This window comes from Mizuhopecten yessoensis, unplaced genomic scaffold, assembly GCF_002113885.1.
Source record: "Mizuhopecten yessoensis strain PY_sf001 unplaced genomic scaffold, ASM211388v2 scaffold10829, whole genome shotgun sequence".
Classification (NCBI taxonomy): domain Eukaryota; kingdom Metazoa; phylum Mollusca; class Bivalvia; order Pectinida; family Pectinidae; genus Mizuhopecten; species Mizuhopecten yessoensis.
The window spans coordinates 687,944-710,703 of record NW_018408742.1 but is presented as its reverse complement, the minus strand read 5'-3'; the positions used below and the strand labels follow the sequence as shown (position 1 = coordinate 710,703).

The following is a 22,760-nucleotide window of genomic DNA, read 5'->3' as shown; positions in this document are numbered from 1 at the left end:
ATGACATGGACAACAACAGAACAAAATACCTCCCATGATTTGTAGCTGTTTGAACTGGAGATGAGTTACATTTGGACAATGCCGTCAAACACTTGTCTTGAAAAAGGACACAGATTAAATTTCCTGTTACCCTCTATACTAACCCATCATGAAATTTCTCTTAGCTTTGGGCATCATGAGATGTTAGATTATCCTTTTGTGTAAACAAAACTGTTCAAAAAAATGAAAAGCTTTCCATCTTCAAACGTTTCTATTCCCTAATTAAGCACACACTCATTGAAGAAAAAAATGGTTTCATTTTGCAATAACGGTTTTAATTTCTATTGTACATTGTTTAGATCAGAGATCAAATTTTCTGCATGACGTCCCCGACAATTTACTCGATATTCTGTAGCATGGGCCGATGATGAATGGAGAGATTGCATGCTAATAATGTTGTTTGCCCTCCTAATTGGCTGACATTTGAAGCGCATGGATCTAAGTGGTGTCTGCCCATCAAACAAAATAAAACTAGCTGTAATTGAAATTTAAAAAAAGGCCAGGGTGTAAAAGGACAGCCTTTCAACTATTACATTCATGCTTTTCGAGATAAGTGACAAGTTTTATAATATAATACGCGTATTTTCGTGATGACAGTGTGTCGGCCCGTGCTGGAGTAGCAGTCTAGCTTAGCACCTCGAGCAGCTGGAGAAAGACCTTGGTCATTATTCATAATTCTTTCCATCTCTGAACAGTAGCTAAGGGGGATGAATTCAAGATCACAGGTTTAAGACACAGCATAAAAAAATCGTGTAAAGTTATCGCCTAGCACTGTTTAGCACAGCGATGCACACACAGTGACATTGGAGACTCGTCATGTTGCATAAAAATCTCTGTCTAAAATTTTTGATTTTCGTGGTTTTCAGTCCTGGATCTTTGGTTGTCACCTTCGACCTTGTGACGGAAAAGAACTATGATCGTATGCGGTTGTACAATACATTATTAAGTGCGGTTAACAGTGGAAGTATAGCTCCTTATCGGGTCAGTCCCGTCGGATTCAAGTTCAGACCATTGCAAGGTAAGTCTTTAATGTTTCAGCAAGTCAGTGTTGCATTTTATGGTATCAAATATTTTAAATTCATTGTGAAATAAATACTTGGATTTTCATTTTCAGCTTCTTGAGCAGCAATTATGTTACTGTGTTAGTTGTTTTAATTTCAAGGCTAAAAGATTTTTGGTTTTATTTCAGGAACAATTTTGCTGCAATTTCATGAATGTCAATTTATAGTTAACAGTACTATAACTTAAACTCTATCTACACTTAGTAGTGAAGAACCAACTTTTATTATCAAAATGGCAGAAATCTGCAAGGTTCGCATAGTTTTTCATGCCTCAAATATAGCGAAAATAAGAGTGCAATATGTTAACAATATAAAGTTATAATGTTCTTTTATAGATAGGCACTCATTATGTCAACCTGTCGATGGTTTGGGAATTCTTAACCTGGTAGTGTGGACAAGTGGTTTCTGAGGGAAGTTACAGGGAATATTTAAACTGGTAATGATGTGGTTTTGGTAGACAGGTTAGTTACAGGGAATATGTAAATAACTGATAATGATGTGGTCTCCGTATGCAGGTTAGAGTTACAGGGGATATGTAAATCACTGATAATGATGTGGTCTCTGTAGACAGGTTAGTTACAGCGAATATGTAAATAACTGATAATGATGTTGTCTCCGTAGACAGGTTAGAGATACAGGGAATATGTAACTAACTGATAATGATGTGGTCTCTGTAGACAGGTTAGTTACAGGGAGTATGTAAATAACTGATAGTGATGTGGTCTCCGTAGGCATGTTAGAGTTACAGGGAATATGGAAATAACTGATAATGATGTGTTCTCCGTAGACAGTTTAGTTACAGGGAATATGTAGATAACTGATAATGATGTGGTATCCGTAGACAGGTTAGAGTTAGAGGGAATATGTATATAACTTATAATGATGTGGTCTCCATAGACAGGTTAGTCACAGGGAATATGTAAATAACTTATAATGATGTGGTCTCCGTAGTCAGGTTAGTTACAGGGAATATGAAAATAACTGATAATGATGTTGTCTCCGTAGACAGGTTAGAGGTACAGGGAATATGTAAATAACTAATAATGATGTGGTCTCCGTAGGGAGGTTAGAGTTACAGGGAATATGGAAATAACTGATAATGATGTTGTCTCCGTAGACAGGTTAGAGGTACAGGGAATATGTAAATAACTTATAATGATGTGGTCTCCGTAGTCAGGTTAGTTACAGGGAATATGAAAATAACTGATAATGATGTTGTCTCCGTAGACAGGTTAGAGGTACAGGGAATATGTAAATAACAGATAATGATGTGGTCTCCATAGACAGGTTAGTCACAGGGAATATGTAAATAACTAATAATGATGTGGTCTCCGTATGCAGGTTAGAGTTACAGGGGATATGTAAATCACTGATAATGATGTGGTCTCCGTAGGCAGGTTAGTTAAGGGAATATGTAAATAGCTAGAAATGATACACTGTCTTGTAAGGCAGGTTATAATTAGTTACAGGGAATATGTTAGCTAGAAATGATGTGGTCTCTGTAGGCAGGTTCCAGTGAAGTTATTGGGACTATTTAGACGGCTATTTAGATAGATGTGAACCAGACCGTCTCGGAGGCAGGTCTGACTGTAATTACAGGGAATTCTTTTAACAGTCAGTTACGGACAGGTGATCTCTAAGGCAGGTATCTATATGGAGGAGAATATCTATTCATTAAACATATGATTAGGCTGTTTTGTTAAACCACAAATGTTATTTACAAGCTGATATACGGTATTTAAAACATTTTTTTTTGCAATATGCAAAGTGTGAAGCCCAGGTTACTGTAAATAATTATTTTTTTTCGCATGTATTTTTATTTTGCAGAATTTGCCTGTAGGTTTTATGCGTCTACTTATCTCTGGAATGAGCAATTGTAGAGGATTTAAATTTGTAGACATGTCACTTTGTGAATAATGAAAAAAATGGTAAAAAATTAATGTCATGAAAAATATAGTGATTTACAATAATGATTTGTGGTGAATATACAAATAATGACTTCACTCTCCCTAGGGCCGCGGTGGCCAAGTGGTTAAGGCGTGCACGTGTGACAATCTGCTACCACTAGCCATCCACCACTGGGTAGCAGGTTTAAGGCCTATGTTGGGCAGTCGCCAGGTACTGGCCATAGGTTGGTGGTTTTTGTGTCGCCTGCGAAAAGCTGGTGACACATAGGTATCGCTCTGTCGGCGGTGGCGGCTGAACAGAGGTTTTCGTGCGATAACTTGAGTTTTCTTGGGCCGATCAAACTCAAACTTCATGCAGTGCTTCCTTACCAAAACTGCTTGCTTGGGATTGCTTTTCAGGTCTGAAGGTCAAAGGTCAAGGTCACTGTCACTATAAATAGAAAATCTGTTTTTGTGTGATAACTTAGTTTCCTTGGGCCGATCAAACTCAAACTTCATGCAGTGCTTCCTTACCAAAAGTGCTTGCTTGGGATTGCTTTTCAGGTCCGAAGGTCAAAGGTCAAGGTCACTGTTACTCTAGATAGAAACTTCACTAAAACTATACTGGACGGCTTCGATCTACCACTTGACCCACCGTGTATACCTCTGAAATGCCGTCTTACTCCAAATGTTATTGACAACACTAGCTGTTTAACATAATAATCCACAAGTTTATTCATTTATTTATGGGAAACCATCCGACAAATCATACAAATTAAACTTGGAATTGAAACAATGAGTATCCATAGCAAGTTCCTTAAAACTCAGAGTATTCTTCCCAGAATAACAGATTATATTTCCCAGCATAACAGATTATATAACAAAATGATGCCATCCAAAAACATAATCTATGATTATTGCTTACTTTTAACATTATTTCTTAAAATGAAAAGTATATCTATTTCTTCATAATCTCCCAGCTTCCTGCGCAGGCGACACATCCACTTCCGTGGAATTCTTGTTTTCTTGGAGCTCCGGCTTTCCTCCACCACCAAAACTTGGCACATCCTTAAACAACCATAGCTGTTAATAGGACTTACAGCCATAGCTGTTAATAGGACTTACAACCATAGCTGTTAATAGGACTTACAACCATAGCTGTTAATAGGACTTACAACCATAGCTGTTAATAGGCGTATTTTAACACAAACAAACAAAACCAATCACTCTCCCTAACCTTGATGTTCACTGTAAATCTTGTTTAAGTCTTTTCGTTTTTCACACTGTAAACTTGTTTGAGGTTTAGGATTGCTAGTGTAAACCAGATGTCACTCGATGATAATTAATTAAGAGTTAAAAGCTTAGTTTTAAATAGTTTGAGTCAGAAACAACATCAAACATTAGTGCATGGCTATGAATGTGCCGAGACTACACTTTACCGTAGTCAAGTGAAAAGTTTGAGGTTTTTGTCTTTAGTAGTTTGTGTGTGATTTATAGAGGTCAGGGTGGATTACTGTCACTAACGAGCTTTCAGGTGAGCCCAGAGGTAGGGAGATCAGAGATGGTCCAAACAATGACACAGCCTTTGACATTTACCTGTTGGCTACAGGTAGAAACTCAGTCATCATACCACACCTACGTAACTAAGGCACACAGACAGGTGAATGTTAACAAACTTGTGCAATTTATGAATCTTTACACCGGTGTTACTCAAAAATAGTGAAAAATGAGTAACAAACATGTACAATTTCTGAAACTAACACCTGTAAAACTCAGGAAAAGTAACAAATCAGTAACAAATTTGTATGACTTCTGAAACGTTACACTGGTATAGTGATAGATGAGTAACACATCTGTATGACTTCTGAAAATTAACACCTGTATAACTCGGGGAGAAGTGAAAGTTGTGTTAATAAATTCATTTGACTTCTGAAACGTAACTCCTGTGTAACTCAGAAATATTGACCGATAAGTGAAAAGTCATTTACAACTTTGATACCTTAACATTTGCATCTGTGTACCTGCAGGTAACTCAAGTGCAATGGCTGATGAAAGTTTATAAACTCCGGAAATTTTAGAATAACGTTAACAATCTTGGGTATTTTCAGAAACTCAAAAACATGAATATGTAAGTAATATGACTCAAAAGTAGGTTTTACCACATGGGAATAGCAGCAGGTGATAAAAAAAACTTGCATAATCAGCACAAATTGATGGTGAAATAACTGTTTTCATGTTTATTACATTATGAATCACTTGGGGAAGTTTGATGGAACTTTATAAACAGGTGTAGCATCGCTGTGAAATTGTGTTTGTACCACTAAGGCACTTTCAGGATATTCACTGAAGTATCACACTCCCTCAGTAATTCAAAAATCAAAAGTAAAAGTTGAACACCTGACCAAAATATCAGCTTTCTATAGGGATGAAATCTAAGCACCTGTTCTCTTATGCATTGTACTTCATATTATAAAAGTTGTTTATGGCCAATAAATAAACTGGTAATTCAGCTTTATTGGAATTTCCTGAGCAACAATTTGTTTGCACTATGTACCTGGACGTGTCTAAAATGAGTAATTAAACATAACTGTCTATCCATGTATGAGGAAATTGCAAGGGGAGGAGGGGGTGAATAGATGATGTCATATGGAGTTAGATGATGCAGACAGGAAGTTGGAAAAAAAAGTAATAGGATGTTATGTAATATACAGTTTACTGGTGTAGGCAGGAATTGTGGGGAGTTTGTATACCGATATGTGGCTATGGAAATGTAACTCAGCCGTATCCCATTACTGTACTTATATTTAAAAACACCCAGGTTATGTACCGATATGTGGTAATGGAATAGTACTCCATTACCGTATTTATAGTAATAAACACCCAGGTTGTGTACTGATATGTGGCTATGGAATATATAACTTGGCCGTATCTGATTACCATATTACTAGCCATAAACACCCAGGCTGTGTACTGATATGTGGCTATCGAATATATAACTTGGCCGTATCCCATTACCATATTACTGTCCATAAACACCCAGGCTGTGTACTGATATGTGGATATGGAATATATAACTCAGTCGTATCCCATTCCCATATTACTAGCCATAGACACCCAGATTGTGTTCTGATATGTGGCTATGGAATATATAACTCAGTCGTATCCCATTCCCATATTACTAGCCATAGACACCCAGATTGTGTTCTGATATGTGGCTATGGAATATATAACTTGACCGTATCTGATTACCATATTACTAGCCATAAACACCAAGGCTGTGTACTGATATGTGGCTATGGAATATAGAACTTGGCCGTATCTGATTACCATATTCCTAGCCATAAACACCCAGACTGTGTACTGATGTGTGGCTATGAAATATATAACTTGGCCGTATCCCATTCCCATATTATTAGCCATAAACACCCAGGCTGTGTACTGATATGTGGCTATCGAATATATAACTTGGCCGTATCCCATTACCATATTACTGTCCATAAACACCCAGGCTGTGTACTGATATGCGGCTATGAAATATATAACTTGGCCGTATCCCATTCCCATATTATTAGCCATAAACACCCAGGCTGTGTACTGATATGCGGCTATGAAATATATAACTTGGCCGTATCCCATTCCCATATTATTAGCCATAAACACCCAGGCTGTGTACTGATATGCGGCTATGAAATATATAACTTGGCCGTATCCCATTACCATATTACTGTCCATAAACACCCAGGCTGTGTACTGATATGCGGCTATGAAATATATAACTTGGCCGTATCCCATTACAATATTACTAGCCATAAACACCCAGGCTGTTTACTGATATGTGGCTATGGAATATATAACTTGGCCGTATCCCGTTACCATATTACTGGCCATAAACACCCAGGCTGTGTACCGATATGTGGCTATGGAATATATAACTTGGCTGTTTCCCGTTACCATATTACTAGCCATAAACACCCAGGCTGTTTACTGATATGTGGCTATGGAATATATAACTTGGCTGTATCCCGTTACCATATTACTAGCCATAAACACCCAGACTGTGTACTGATATGTGGCTATGAAATATATAACTTGGCCGTATCCCGTTACCATATTACTAGCCATAAACACCCAGGCTGTGTACCGATATGTGGCTATGGAATATATAACTTAGCTGTATCCCATTACCATATTACTAGCCATAAACACCCAGGCTGTGTACTGATACGTGGCTATGGAATATATAACTTGGCCGTACCCCATTACCATATTACTAGCCATAAACACCAAGGCTGTGTACTGATATATGGCTATGGAATATATAACTTGGCCGTATCCCATTACCATATTACTATCCATAAACACCCAGGCTGTGTACTGATATGTGTCTATGGAATATATAACTTGGCCGTATCCCATTACCATATTACTATCCATAAACACCCAGGCTGTGTACTGATATGTGACTATGGAATATGGAATATATAACTTGGCCATATCCCATTGCCATATTACTAGCCATAAACACCCAGGTTGTGTACAGATATGTGGCTATGGAATATGGAATATATAACTTGGCCCTATCCCGTTACCATATTACTAGCCATAAACACCCAGATTGCGTACTGATATGTGGCTATGGAATATGGAATATAGACCTTCGCAATATCCCATTCCCATATTACTAGACATAAACACCCAGGCTGTGTACTGATATGTGACTATGGAATATGGAATATATAACTTGGCCGAATCCCGTTACCATATTACTAGCCATAAACACCCAGGATGTGTACCGATATGTTGCTATGGAATATATAACTTAGCTGTATCCCATTACCATATTTCTAGCCATAAACACCCAGGCTGTGTACTGTTATGTGGCTATGGAATATGGAATATATAACTTGGCCGAATCCCGTTACCATATTACTAGCCATAAACCCCCAGGCTGTGTACTGATATGTGGCTAGGAAATATATAACTGGGCCGTATCCCATTCCCATATTACTAGCCATAAACACCCAGGCTGTGTACTGTTATGTGGCTATGGAATATGGAATATATAACTTGGCCGTATCCCGTTACCATATTACTAGCCATAAACACCCAGATTGTGTACTGATATGTGGCTATGGAATATGGAATATATAACTTGGCCATATCCCATTACCATATTACTAGCCATAAACACCCAGGTTGTGTACAGATATGTGGCTATGGAATATGGAATATATAACTTGGCCGTATCCCGTTACCATATTACTAGCCATAAACACCCAGGCTGTGTACTGATATGTGGCTATGGAATATATAATTAACTTGGCCGTATCCCATTACCATATTACTAGCCATAGACACCCAGATTGTGTACTGATATGTGGCTATGGAATATATAACTCAGCCGTATCCCATTACCATATTATTAGCCATAAACACCCAGGCTGTGTACTGATATGTGGCTATGGAATATGGAATATATAACTTGGCCGTATCCCGTTACCATATTACTAGCCATAAACACCCGGGCTGTGTACTGATATGTGGCTATGGAATATGGAATATATAACTTGGCCATATCCCATTCCCATATTACTAGCCATAAACACCCAGGCTGAGTACTGATATGTGGCTATGGAATATATAATTAACTTGGACGTATCCCATTACCATATTACTAGCCATAAACACCCAGGCTGTGTACCGATATGTGGCTATGGAATATATAACTCAGCTGTATCCCATTACTGTAATTGTAGTGATAAACACCAACGTTGTGTACTAATATGTGACTTGACCATATCCCATTGATCTAACCCTGACAATGAACACTTAGGCCATTGATTTGTTTGATTAAACAGATAGGAATTTTTCTAATTTCATTTCATCCTGTTATATCAGTCTTAATTAGCTAGACATTTTTCTTCACCTCAAGGTGATCATTTCGATAACCAGGACTTGTATCTTCTGTTTCCATTTAAATAATTTGTATGAAAATATTGATTGTTCAAATTTTATCTGAACATATCATTCAGGTGTTGAAACAAAAGTGTTCTGATAATCAATAACTTCTTTTAACAGAATAGTGTGGATCACTTTGTTTTATCCTGAAGATAATGTATTTTAAATCATATTGGCAGAAACTTTAGGGCTCTCGTTACAACAAAATGTAACTTATGTCAACAACAACTCCTGGACTTTCTCGGAACTAAATTCACAGTAATTATTCGACAGAAACTCATGGGCACTGTATAATATTTATTTTTATCAAATTTCATTTATGAGACATGTATGTGTGTTTACTTTTTGTGATGCCTGCAAGGTCCAAAACAAGGTTTCCGTGCGATAACTTGAGTTCCCTTGGGTTGATTGAACTCAAACTTCAAACAGTGCTTACTTACTAAAAGTGCTTACTTGGGATTGCTGGTCAGGTCCGAAGGTCAAAGGTCAAGGTCACCGTCACTATTGATAAAAAATCTGTTTCCAAGCGATAACTTGGTGTGATTTTTTGGTCGACTGAGCTCAGACTTCATAAAGTGCTTTCTGTATTACTTTGTCAACGTCTGCATCCATATTGGTTGGGTTATCCGAAACAAGGTTTCTTAGCGATAACTCAACATCCCTTGGGTTGCTCGGAGTCATCGTTAATATAAATAGATCCCATCTTCATAATCTCAGTAAGCTTGCCTGCGCAGGCGACACATCCACACCTATGGCATTCTTGTAATTTCATTTGTTGGAGGATTTAAAAAATTTGAAAGACGCTGAAAGATGTACCAAGACCTTGCTTTGAGGTGAATGTGTTTTGTACTGATCTCGTTATTTAGGCGATCCAGAGCTTTACAATACCCTGTGTACTACACAGAACAAGCACTAAACATTCATTTGCTACATTTGGTGCAGTATCTTGTATAAAAATCGGTAACAGAGGCATCCCCGACAGGTGTACATGTAGAGCCGGCCTGGCAGGCTGCAAAATACCTACATACGTTACATAAACATCATTATCCACTGGATATAGGGCTGAGATAATTGACCAACAACCGCTGAAAGAAAAGTGGAGTTTTGATATTTCGTTGTATGATGTGTTTAGACATGTGTTATAGTCGGTCAAGATGTTTCATGGTTTTTCAATAGGAAATCTTCAGACAGGATCAGGAAGGTCGTATCTATGATGATATACATGCCCTTCTCGGGTATCATTTTCAAACATATCCATTGAGCATTGCTTGTTTAGGCAAGAGATATATGCGTCATAGATGTTCGAGGTTCATATATGTTTATACTATAACATCTTGATCCTTCAACTTGTGCTTTACTCTTACAGATGTTTGTACCTGATGCAATTAACAGGAAAATTACTATATTAAAAGATATCTTCGTGAAATTTGTTCAAATTCTCAAAAAGGAGGTCTGCTTATTTCGTCTTGTCTGCAGTGATTGTCTTTAAATGGGGCAAATGTTTACATGTTTTTTTTTCTGTTCTCTTGAGATTTTAATTATCAATGTTAAGTCCTAAATCTCAGTGAAAAATATGTACTACCACCTCGAAAAGTGGAATTCAGATAAATTGGTGACTTAACTCATTCACCCCTGAAGATATATTTGAACTCTTCCAAATCAATGGTTGAGATTAACCCTTTCTCCCCTATGTAACTTTGATAGACATTACCATGCATTGATATGGACAAGTCCATAACAATCTACAGTGCTGAAAGGGTTAAGGATGAGTGCCTAAAAGTCTGTTTTTTTGGCCCCTTAGTTTCTGAACTTTTTCGGTTTTAATGGTTATTGCAATGTCTTATTGTATCCCATGGTCTATATCTAGTGCAATTGTTTGATCCAAAATGGGTTTTAAGGCCACAAAATGTCCCTACAAGATGCACTGCGTACATTGAAAATCTTATCATATGGGGCTAAGATCCTAATCATCACATCATTATCAGGACTAAAATGAGGGTCATCTATGTTGTATTTTACGTCAAATTGAAAATAGAAGTATTAGCAATTTGTGTTGTGAAGAAGGACACGGTAATTGATTTGAAAGGGCACTTGTAGCAATTTTCTAGTTAAAAAAGTCAAAACAGTGTAATCATTGGAACAGATTGACAGAGACATTTGCATCATTAGATGGTACATGGGAAAATCTAGTGGATATTTACAAGTATTCAAGTGTGCACTGGACTTTATCAAGAATGTTGAACATCACCTAAAGTGCCAGCTACTGGGTATTAACTACTTAAATAGGTCTATCGCGATCGTCTCCCATGGCACGAATAGGCCTTACCTCAACTGCGAAAACCATATTGTGTGATTCCTAAAGTGACCAACGTCACTGGTTCTTCTACCATAGGATACCTAGGAGAAGAAGAAGAAGTTGGTCTTTCGCAAGCAGTGTAATTACTTTGATTGGATGAGAAAGCTCAAAATATTGCATGATTCCAAGTTCATGGACCCAACATATAGTCAGGCAAAGTCTACCAGTTCAGGGATCTAACTATTTGTTTTCATTGGTCAACAACCTTGGGTTATTGGACAACATCAAAATTATGTGCCTCCCATTAATACATGCACCTGTAATGATGATGTTCCAAAAACTACCGTTATATAGCAAAAATATACAGACTGCATTTTGCAGGATGACATTACGACCACAGCTTGCCCTGGCATAGTGGAAATATCATAACCATGTGGCAAATCTTTGGCATTTGTAAAGAAATGGCCAAATATAATTATTAATGATATTGGTCATATGCTGCTTTATGTAAATGCACTCTATTATACCCCTGCTTTGACAAATTTGGGGTAATATTTTTGCTTTGTCTGTGCTGACTATAGATTCTGCAGCATATCTAGTCCCCTCTACTACGAATGGGCTCAAACTTTGTACATAGCTATATGTACATCATGGGAAGGTGGTATGTTGAATACTAAAACAATTTCACTTGGACCCTTATATGACCTCAAACCTCGACCTCAAGTACTCAAAAAATGTTTTTTTGGAGTACATCTCAGCGGCTGTTATAGGAATTAGCATCAAACTTTGTTTATATATCTATATAGGTACATCATTGAAATATGGTGTGTCACATTCTAAAACAAGGTCACTGTGACCTCAGTTTAATCTTTGACCTTCATGATCACCTCTAATTCTAAGTTTAGTATCATTCAGGTTTCTACAGTATATCTTAGCCACTGTGGGCTTCAACCTTTGTAGATATCCAAGGAGATGGGGTATCCATGAAGCTCACACTTGGAGTTAAGTCTAGTTACATTTGATGTGACAGAATAGATGAAATCTACATACGTTTACATATTGTGGGGAACATTTATTTACATAACTCGAGATTCAAAAATGTTGGATTTTTTGAGAGAAAAAAAATCGATATATTTTTCCAACACTTTCTCACCCTTGTTATGTATTCCATCATAATGCATGCACATATGTTGATCATTTCTTAAATATTGCATCGTTGACAAAAATCCAAGGATGTGATAACTAAACCTGACAGTTTGAACATTCTGTGGTGGTATAATGAAGGGTTATAAAGTACTAAAAAAAATAAAATCTGATAAACAACCTTTACTGCACAATCAAGGAAATGCTTGGCTACGGAAATTCCACATTTACGCATTTTAGTATATTTTGGGGTGAATAGGTAACGAAGGACTTTTCGAAGTTAAATGCCATACACAATTAGGGAGAAAATCCTGATACGATTTTTAAGTTGGCTGTGTGCATCAGGAATGCTTCAACTTCAGCATCATCATCAACAAACACCCTTCTACATAATCCATCTCCAGACTGCACCCAGTAAATGTCAGCCACAATTTGTCAGAGAACTCCTACTCCAAGAGTCCTGATTTCTTGTCTGATAAAATGAATCATTTGTCTGGAGCAACATTGTTTCGTGATTTACGATCTCCGCCTTCTTGATGCTCAAGTGGGCGTTTGTGATGGGTGAGACTTAAGTTTCAAGGACTGTTTATAAAGTATCTCCGTCTTTGTTATAAAAATAAAGCTGGAGCTGGATGATTACCTCAAGGACATCTCATTATAGTGAAGTACCAGTGTTATATTGGTTAAGATTTGGTTATGAAGATCAGAAGTAGCCCTACTGTAGACTTCTATTCTGTTTTCTAGACACGCAGCTGTGTCATCAAAAGTGTCTTGTTTTTTACCTTATTGTACTCTTAAGGGTTGTTTCTGTTGGCTTGCCCACTTCTTCAATAGCTGTCTCTTCTTTAAGTTGTGGTCAGCCTTATCCATCTTAATGTTGTGGTCAGTCTTATCAATCCTACTATGTTACAGATCAACAGAGATCCAGGATTTCTGGTTGGGAGGGTAGAAGGAGGTTAGTGGGTGAAATTGGCTGATGGTCTGTTCTTCTCTTGATGTATTCTAGGGTAGAAAAAATGTGAAGTTCAAAGTTTTGGAATCGGTACCGTTCCGAATACTAAGTGAAATGTTTTATAGGATCTTATTGATTCTATCACCATTATTAAACTGCTTTAGTGAAAAAGAAGTTTCTACAGACATAAATACCCTGTTCATTTACTAATCACTATAATCTGGCGTTTTGCTGCTCTATATATAAGCATGCGCCTGTATCAAATCTATATAAACTAAATGACTTACATTAAATGCTATAAAACTCAAATTTGTTTGTGTTTTGTAAGCACTTTGAATATTTTGAATTGAAATTGTTTATTATAAAGGTTAAATGAACAGTAGAAAGTGCACAATGTTTTTGACTTCACTTTGTTTATATAGATCTACAGTATAATATTTCAATGATGACAACCATGCAGGTTTATTTTTTATGACCAACTCTGAATCATACACATGCATTTAATATGGGGCGGATGCTGTCTGGGTCTGGGCCGAAAACACAAATCTGCAAGCGAATTATATTTCGTTCAAACATCATGGGAGGCAAACAGAAGATCACCCTTGCGGAAAATTGCGATGAATAAATTGAAAAAAGCTATCCGTCACTTAATATTTCAGTAACATTTGATAGGTAGTATACTTTTCCTGATCCTGTATTATGATGGTTGAGCTGAGTAACAATAGGTTGATATGAAAATGTCTGTCCCCCAGACACCAAGCTCTAATCCCCTGATAAGGCCAAGATTTAGGGCCACCCTGCCCCAAGTGTCAGGCGAGACTGGGTCATACACTTTATCGCCCACCTGGCGAGTCTAGCTCGTTGCAGGTAGGAAGCTCGCTACCTGGATATCGGATTCACGATTTTCAGAGAACAATCTAAAATTGAAACCATTTTAGGGGATAAAGATAAATTTTGTAGATAGACTGGACAGAAGTTTATCAACATGGAGTATATAATTAGCATTATCTAGCCACATTTGCAACTTGCTTGTTTTAATTTGAATATTGCTAATTTTAGGTACACAGCATACAGCCTTGATATCAAATCTTGTTCATTTTTTAAAAAAAATGAGAAAATATTTCTGGGTGAAGAATTAAGATAACCGTAAGAGATGCTTGGGATAACTTGTTGCATGATCAGTGTGCACACTATCAGGTTTACAGCCAAGTTTGATATAATAAAATACAGACCAGAAATAAACTGAATATACATTTTCCAGCCTGTCAGATCTAAGTTACTTGTTACACGTATGAATGAAATTAATTCTCAAATCAGACTTCACTTCAAACATCTATCTTGGTTATGTGATTGCTAAAGATTACACTTGGTATCTCTTCAAATCTTATCAGATTTTCTTACTCTGTATGAAGGAGACATAACACTTAACAGGGGGTGTATTCTAGTGTAATGAGAGGGAGCAGGGTTTACTTTTACCGTTGGAGAGATTGTGGCAGCATCTTCAGACATGCTGACTAGGGATTTACTTACAAGTGTAGAAGTTTTACAGAAAGCACCAAAAATCTGGAGTGTGTGGCATGCCAGCCTTACAAGTCGAACATTCCTGTCATACAACCGAAGAGCTTCCCTGATTTCCCTTCCAGTATCAACACAGGCCGATAGACACTTGTCAGAAAATGCAGAGAAAAAACACTGCAACTCGTAAGAGGCAATATGGGATATAATCTCCAGCGTTCTTGGTGTGTTTTGCACTATTGAACTTTCACTGAAGAATTTACTGAGATATAGATGCAGACTGTGCAATATCAAACCTATGTGTTTCCCAGTGTTATATATACTGAGAAGGACATATGCTAGACATAATTTTGTGTTATCTGCATGTAATACAGGAAGAATTTATTTAAAGAAACAACACTTGAGTTTCCACTTCATTACTGAAGCTCATAAAGTACCAGTTGGACTTTCACCATAGAATATATCCCACAAATCTACCCAGTCAAATCCATATCCCCATTGACATGTATTACTTCTAAGTATAACAAAATGACATTTTAGGGGAAATAAACTAGTTTTAATATGTCAGAATCATTGGGGCTCTTACCTTGTGGTAAGAAATTACAGAGACTTTATCATGCACTTAAAGTAAGGGAACCTGTGAAATAAACTACATTGGGAGGATCAATCAAGGAAATAATGAAAAGAAGAAATGATTCCAGTAATTGGATTTTGTAATGGTGCAGATGGATGATCTAACTTCATACAACTGTATTGGTCAGTGAGAACCAGAAGTTGAACTTAGGTCTGTTTCACACTAAATTGGGGTTCTATAAAAATGCACTATTCAGCAACAAAAAATTATCAACAAATTTGAATTTGCTTTAACAATTTTCGATTTTAAATAATATCAGGTTTTAAGTTAATGAAATATATATATGTGAATGTGTCTTAGAAAGGCATGACAGTTATTAATACCAGGGTATATGTTTGATCACTTTGGCTCTGCAGCGTTAAAATATTTTTTACATAAAAATAAAAATGATGTGCAACACAGAAGTTATGTTTTTCACATGAAAACTATCGCTGTTTTGCATTTTACGTGGAAAATACATGGAAAAACCCTCCCTGAATCATCTTGCAGATCTCCTTCCATACGAATTAGTCTGAGGGGGAGTAACGAGTTGAAGTGTTTTTGTGACCAATGGCAGTTGACCTTACAGTCTTGTTTGTGAAGCCAGTATAAGTGAGTTACATGGTTTGTGATCCACCCTTCCCTTTCTTAGACCGAGACCAGTCAGCTTATTTGATATAAAATTGATTTAAACAAAAATTCTTTGTAGTCTTGTGTGATTCAATCATTGTCAAAAATGGATGGCTTTGAAAATTTATTATCTTTTTTTGTCTATAAATCACCCTTTGAAATAAAGAAAGTAATGAAATATTTTTTCCAGAAGATTAGTATATTTTTTTTGAGTGTTAAGCTAACAAGTCATGAGTTTAATGTAGCCTTCTGTTTCTTTCTTTTAAGAGTTGTCAGCTTAATGTGAATTCATGAAAGTTGGTTTAGCTGTTTTTTGAAAAATATGCTCCATATTTTCAATCCATTTATATTCTCTTGAATATTATGGAAAAGTTAATGCTTCTATTATACCTTCATATGTTTAAAAAGAAAATACAGGACATTTTTTAGAATAACTTTATATGCTAACAATACTTTGCTAACCTTAGTTCTGGGGTATAGCTTACTGGCACCTTATTATTCCAGTAGAAATTCCATCGTTATGACAACTCTGTACAATCTCTCATGTTCTATCAAATATTTCTTCTGATAGAATTCTTTTATTGCTACTTATGTGAGCCTTTTTCAGCTAATGTATTTCCCAATAATGAGATAACATTCTGGAATGTTAGAAAAGGAAAATTTAGGGGGAAAAAATGACTAGAAAAATGTATCAGAATCTTGGTTTTAAAGTTTGAAGATATTTTAAACTGACACTTTTTTATTGACAGCTGTGGAAGATGTTGATAACTTAAGCTGTATTTAAATTTTCAAGGTGAAATTAAATTGTTCTAAGGTTCAAGATTATCCCTCTAAATGAAAGGAGTTGAACTAATGACTTCAAGCACACAGTGGTTCAGATGCTGTCAACAAACCTGAAAAAATAATTGACCAAATCTGGTAATCGAAAAAAATCAAATCAAAATGGTATGATGTAATTATCGTAAAACTGAATTGTTACAAAGATGTTAAAGCTTCAAACAAAACAATGACTGATCAAGAAACCAATCTGTCGAAACTTTCTTGGAGGTTATCTAAATAGGGGAAATCGGTTTTCGAAAAAACTCCCGGGCAAGAAGGGGACGGGATCATGAAGCCATGAATATCTCTAAATCTGCCGCTGAAACACAAAGTGTAGAAAACGTTACAGTTTATGAAGGAACTTGAGCATGGTACTTACTACACTGACATTTACCAGTTTCTAATGGCAGCCATACTTTGGACTAAATGTTACTCTAATGGTAAAACCAAAAGTGATATGTCTCAGATCTGTAAAAGATTCCATTTATTTTTTCACACGTTTCCAACGAAAACATCTGGTACTTAGGTCATCATGAACAAGCAAATGGGCTTAAAGGGAGCAGAGCTGACGTTACACGCCCAACTGTTAGATGTAAATCACATCATACAACAGGTAACATGTGGCTAGAGGTCTTCTTCCTCTCCTTAAACTTCATTCTCCCTGGAGGGGCATACTTACTGTAAACCTCTGCCAACACCTACTCCTCACGTGAGGAGGAGGGGGAGAGGGTTTTATCTGTACTCATACTGTATCATATACTGTATCATAAGCAGACTGGCCCCCTGTCTCTAGAATACTAAATAGATATTCTATTATTTAGAAAAATGGTTTAACTACGATAATTTTGATCACTTGTCCTAAACTAGGGGGAGATAAGCTAGTAGTAAAATGCAGTTGAGAAATTCTTCATTAAAACTTAGGGGCAGGTAGCCAGTCTATATCATCAGCTACATACAAAACTAGTATGCCTCCTTGGAATGGCAAACTTATTATAGAGCTACCTACCAATATCCTGATCAAGCTCAGAAATAGTCTCAAGATATATTTCGCTAAGTTTGAGTATTTTTATGATGGGGTAAAACATTTCCATTTTCAGTTATTTGACAGTAACTTGGCAGGAGAAAGTTAAAGATCCAGGACAAGCTGAGAATAGCAAAGAAATGATTAATTCATTCACCCCTGAAATTTCATAATGAACTATTCCAACCTTTGAAGCGAAAGAGTTCAAATGTGTCTTCAGGGGTGAATGCATTAATAGACAGATGCATTGATAATAGGAGAGGACAAATAATTGAGCAACAACACCACTGAATCTGGTACAAAATGTAATGTTTGATTGACATCCTATGGGCTGACATGTTTCGGCCAAATATGGAGCCTCCCTTTGGCCAAAACATGTCAGCACGTAGGATGTAAATCAAACATTACATTTTGTACCGGATTCAGTGGTGTTGTTGCTCATCATTTCTCGTTTCATTTGCTCCGCTTTCCCTGATGAGCACTGTTGAATACCATTAAGGTGTCCACCCCAGGATCCCTACTGCCACTATGGAACTGACTTCCTTGCAGGGACGTTGTGTCTCCACCCCCAAGTTGTTACTAATTGAGTGTTATTTAAATTTGCTGATTTGCACTTTCCAGCATGCCATGACAATGTACTGTAGCTTACCCAACAGAACTTAAGTCTGCATTAACAGAGAGATTTACAATGGACAGCCCATAGGAGAAAACCACTTGTATTTGATAGGTGCATAAAGTTGTTCGGTAGAGACAGATCCACAATCTTGGCATGGAGAAGCTGTTAGGAGGTTTCTTACACCAATGTTAAGTTCTAATGCTCTGTTAAGATGTCATTTAGAAGTGATCATCTGGTAAATGGCAGAAATTATTTGTAGAATGTATAATGTGTGGTAACAGTAAGTCCAAATTAATTAGGTGGCTTTATAGTTGAGCGTATATAAAATATCCAACCTTTTTTACCTTCTCTCATCTTATTTTCTTTGCCAAATTGTCTAAAGAAAACACTACTGTATTTGTCCTGCAAAATAAGCTCAGGCATAACCCTTTCACCACTGTAGACTCATCCAGGTCAATGTATGGTAGAGTCTACTAAAGTTACCTAGGGGTGAAAGGGCTAGGGGCTAACACCTCTATGACTCAAAGTAGGGGAAGGGGCTTGCAGGACAATGAAATAGCATTTGTTAGCATTTCAACTATACTAAACAACCAGAGAAAAGCCCTGCATGCCTGATACTATGCTCAACATGTCAAATATATCAGTGGGCTTATTACCTGTAATGGTCTTATTGCTGAATAAATACAGGTGGTAACAAGATGTTTCATACCTTGATGGTAGGGCAGAGAAATATCTTTCCTTCCTGAGGATGGGATTCTAGACTTAGCTGAAAGTCAGACAATCAAGAATTTCATGTAAGGTTGGAGATTTCTCTTTCCTATACCCTGAAGAAAGGGAAAGATCCACCCAGGGTAACGCAAAAAAGTGGGGTCATCTCTTTTGAACAGGGGAGACAATTTTGGATTGGAAAGGAGGGAAAGTTGTCATCAGAATATAACTGTATTTCCCACTGTTATTTGTTTTAATAGCATCTAGGAAAAAGGAAAAGTTTATTTAGTTGTAATTAGAGAAGTATTTTATATCTTTATTTACTGGAAAGTGCTTTCATAAAATTTCTGAGAAAATACCTCAAGTGAAGTAAAAGGATGTAAGAACTGTGAAGATAAGAGAGACATTTCCTTCACAATGGAAACAAATTAGGGCAGTACTTGAAGTGAGATAGACTGTAGTGATATTGGGTGCAGTAAGTTACTTCCTCATCTCTCCAGCTGTTGTGCTAATCTAGTCTACGCTGTTCACTAAATGTTCACAAGAAGAATGGCAATCCTGACTAAACACAACACTTACAGGGCTGATTATATAGTTTTTGCTCAGAAAAAGCAGGTTTTTCATTTTTTTTTTAAAGTTTTTAATTGCATAGCAGTGTATACGGTGAGACCTTACAAGATTATGTGCTGTGATTTCACTGATTTGTTAGGGTTCAGTTAAGACAGGTGATATGACTAATTAGGGTTCAGTTAAGACAGGTGATATGATTAATTAGGGTTCAGTTAAGACAGGTGATATGATAAATTAGGGTTCAGTTAAGACAGGTGATATGATAAATTAGGGTTCAGTTAAGACAGGTGATATGATTTATTAGGGTTCAGTTAAGACAGGTGATATGATGCATTAGGGTTCAGTTAAGACAGGTGTGTGATTAATTAGGGTTCAGTTAAGACAGGTGATATGATAAATTAGGGTTCAGTTAAGACAGGTGATATGATAAATTAGGGTTCAGTTTAGACAGGTGATATGATTAATTAGGGTTCAGTTAAGACAGGTGATATGATTCATTAGGGTTCAGTTAAGACAGGTGTGTGATTAATTAGGGTTCAGTTTAGATAGGTGTTTGATTAATAAGGGTTCAGTCTAGACAGGTGTGTGATAAATTAGGGTTCAGTTTAGACAGGTGCATGATTAATTAGGGTTCAGTTAAGACAGGTGATATGATTCATTAGGGTTCAGTCTAGACAGGTGTGTGATTAATTAGGGTTCAGTTTAGACAGGTATTTGATTAATAAGGGTTCAGTTTAGACAGGTGTGTGATTAATAAGGGTTTGGTTTAGACAGGTATGTGATTAATTATGGTTCATTTTAGTCGGGTGTTTGATCAATAAGGGTTCAGTTAAGACAGGTGTTATGATAAATAAGGGTTCTGTTAAGACAGGTGTGTGATTAATTAAGGTTCAGTTTAGACAGGTGTTTGATTAATAAGGGTTCAGTTAAGACAGGTGTGTGATTAATAAGGGTTCAGTTTAGACAAGTGTGTGATTAATTAGGATTCAGGTTAGACAGGTGCTGATAATAAGGGTTCATTTTAGACAGGTTAAGTTTTTTAGATGATAATGATTATTGGGGGGTGAGCTCAAGCACTCTACCAAAGATCTCATTGGAAAAGTTTATAAAAACTGGAAAATGAAGGTGTAACTTTCATGTTGTAACATCTTGTTGTTTTAACTTGGCTACTCCTATTAAAGGTATGTCCCACCTGATATTTTCCATTTTTTATTTTAATTGATGTTGCAGAACGTAACATGTATCGTGTGTACCTGGGCTGTCTGCCAGTAACGATACATACCAATGTATAATTTAGGGAGCAGCTGTATCAACTGTAAATGTTTCACAGTTGATACAAAGTCAATGTTTATATACTTCATGTTATATTTCTAATCCCAGCAAATAGATGTACGTACCAAGATAAGGGTGGCTGAGAAGTTGTTTATCAGCGCAAGTTGAAACTATATTAATTAAGTCTGACGTTTTATGGTAAATTTTGTAAACATTGCTATGGAAATTTAAAAGATAACACAATATTTAAGTTTTGATATTGTGAATAGTGACTTTTTCATTTAAAATCAACAGTAAATAGTGCGACATTTAAAAAAACTACATTTATGTTTCATATATTTATCTTTGCTGTCATACAATACTGTCAAACTTTATATCAAAGTAAAATTTATAAGTTTCAATGTATAGCATTTACGTTTTCCAGAATATCGTCATGAATAAGAAAATATTTCAGATTATTGCATTTAGGGCTATTACTAAACGACATATTGATGTCCAGAAGGATAACATATATAAAAATTGAATTATCAAGGTTCTGCTATACAGGTGATTATATGGTTATGACACGACTTGTAGAGGTAAGACAAACAGTCTATTATCGAGGTTCTGCTATACGGGTGATAATACGGTTATGACAAGACTTGTAGAGGTAAGACAAACAGTATATTATCCAGGTTCTGCTATACGGGTGATTATACGGTTATGAAAAGACTTGTAGAGGTAAGACAAACAGTCTATTATGGAGGTTCTGCTATACGGGTGATTATACGGTTATGACAAGACTTGTAGAGGTAAGACAAACAAAACAGACTCATACCAGGAAATCTGGATGATACATCAACTGCATGTTAGTCAAGCCTGAGGAACACAAAGCCGCCAGACCACACCAATTACATGTACATGTATACAGTAATGTTTCTGTTGGGGATGACTTGATTGAAAAAAGGCATCATCGCCGGTGGTATCAGACGTATAAACAACTGGGTGTGGGTTGTCTCCCTTTGATACATATTGCAGAGAAATGATCTGTTTGTTTGATGTGTTGATACAACAATACACCATATTGTTTTGTCTTGCAACAAATTTTCATGGGTTTGATTTGTTTAGGTGAAGTTTCTTGTATGTTTGCGGAATAACACTATTATACGGTTATGAATGCTTAAGCGATTGTATCAGAGTTACTTATTGAAGATAAATAGCTATTACCAGGTATTCCATATTACATCACACTGTATTGGAAAGCTGGAATTTTGAAAGACAATATTTCCTTTAAAAAAGATTCACACCTGATCTTTGGTAACATATAATATCACGTAGTTCTAGGTCCTACTTAGTAACATTATGAGTCTATATTAAATCAGAAAAAATAATCCCCACAACAGCTATATTGAAACATGACGTATACATAATGTTTTTATATTATTATGGGTAAAATTATTTGGTATAATTAAAATTTCTTGTAGTAATTTCATACAAAGGCCCTTTATATCTAAAATAGGAAAGTCTAAAAAGTTAAGTGGATATTTGTTTCGAAACCATGAATCACAAGTCCATTTCTGACTTGTCAGCAAAATAATTCGGAGTGAAATCACACGGTGCCGGAAATCACATGACATGATCTTAATGCATCATATCAAACCAATGAACTAGAAAAAGGTGTG

General features: G+C 36.4%; 1 protein-coding gene across 8 annotated transcripts in view; it reads left to right on the top strand.

Annotated features, from left to right (window-relative positions):
* LOC110462776 (basement membrane-specific heparan sulfate proteoglycan core protein-like) overlaps positions 1 to 22,760 on the top strand; it is a 182,914-nt gene that overhangs the window by 49,996 nt on the left and 110,158 nt on the right. For all 8 annotated transcript variants that reach the window (XM_021516932.1, XM_021516938.1, XM_021516937.1 and 5 more), the window contains one exon: positions 906 to 1,057. In XM_021516932.1, the coding sequence (XP_021372607.1) occupies positions 906 to 1,057 (152 nt within the window). The remainder of the gene's footprint in view (positions 1 to 905; positions 1,058 to 22,760) is intronic.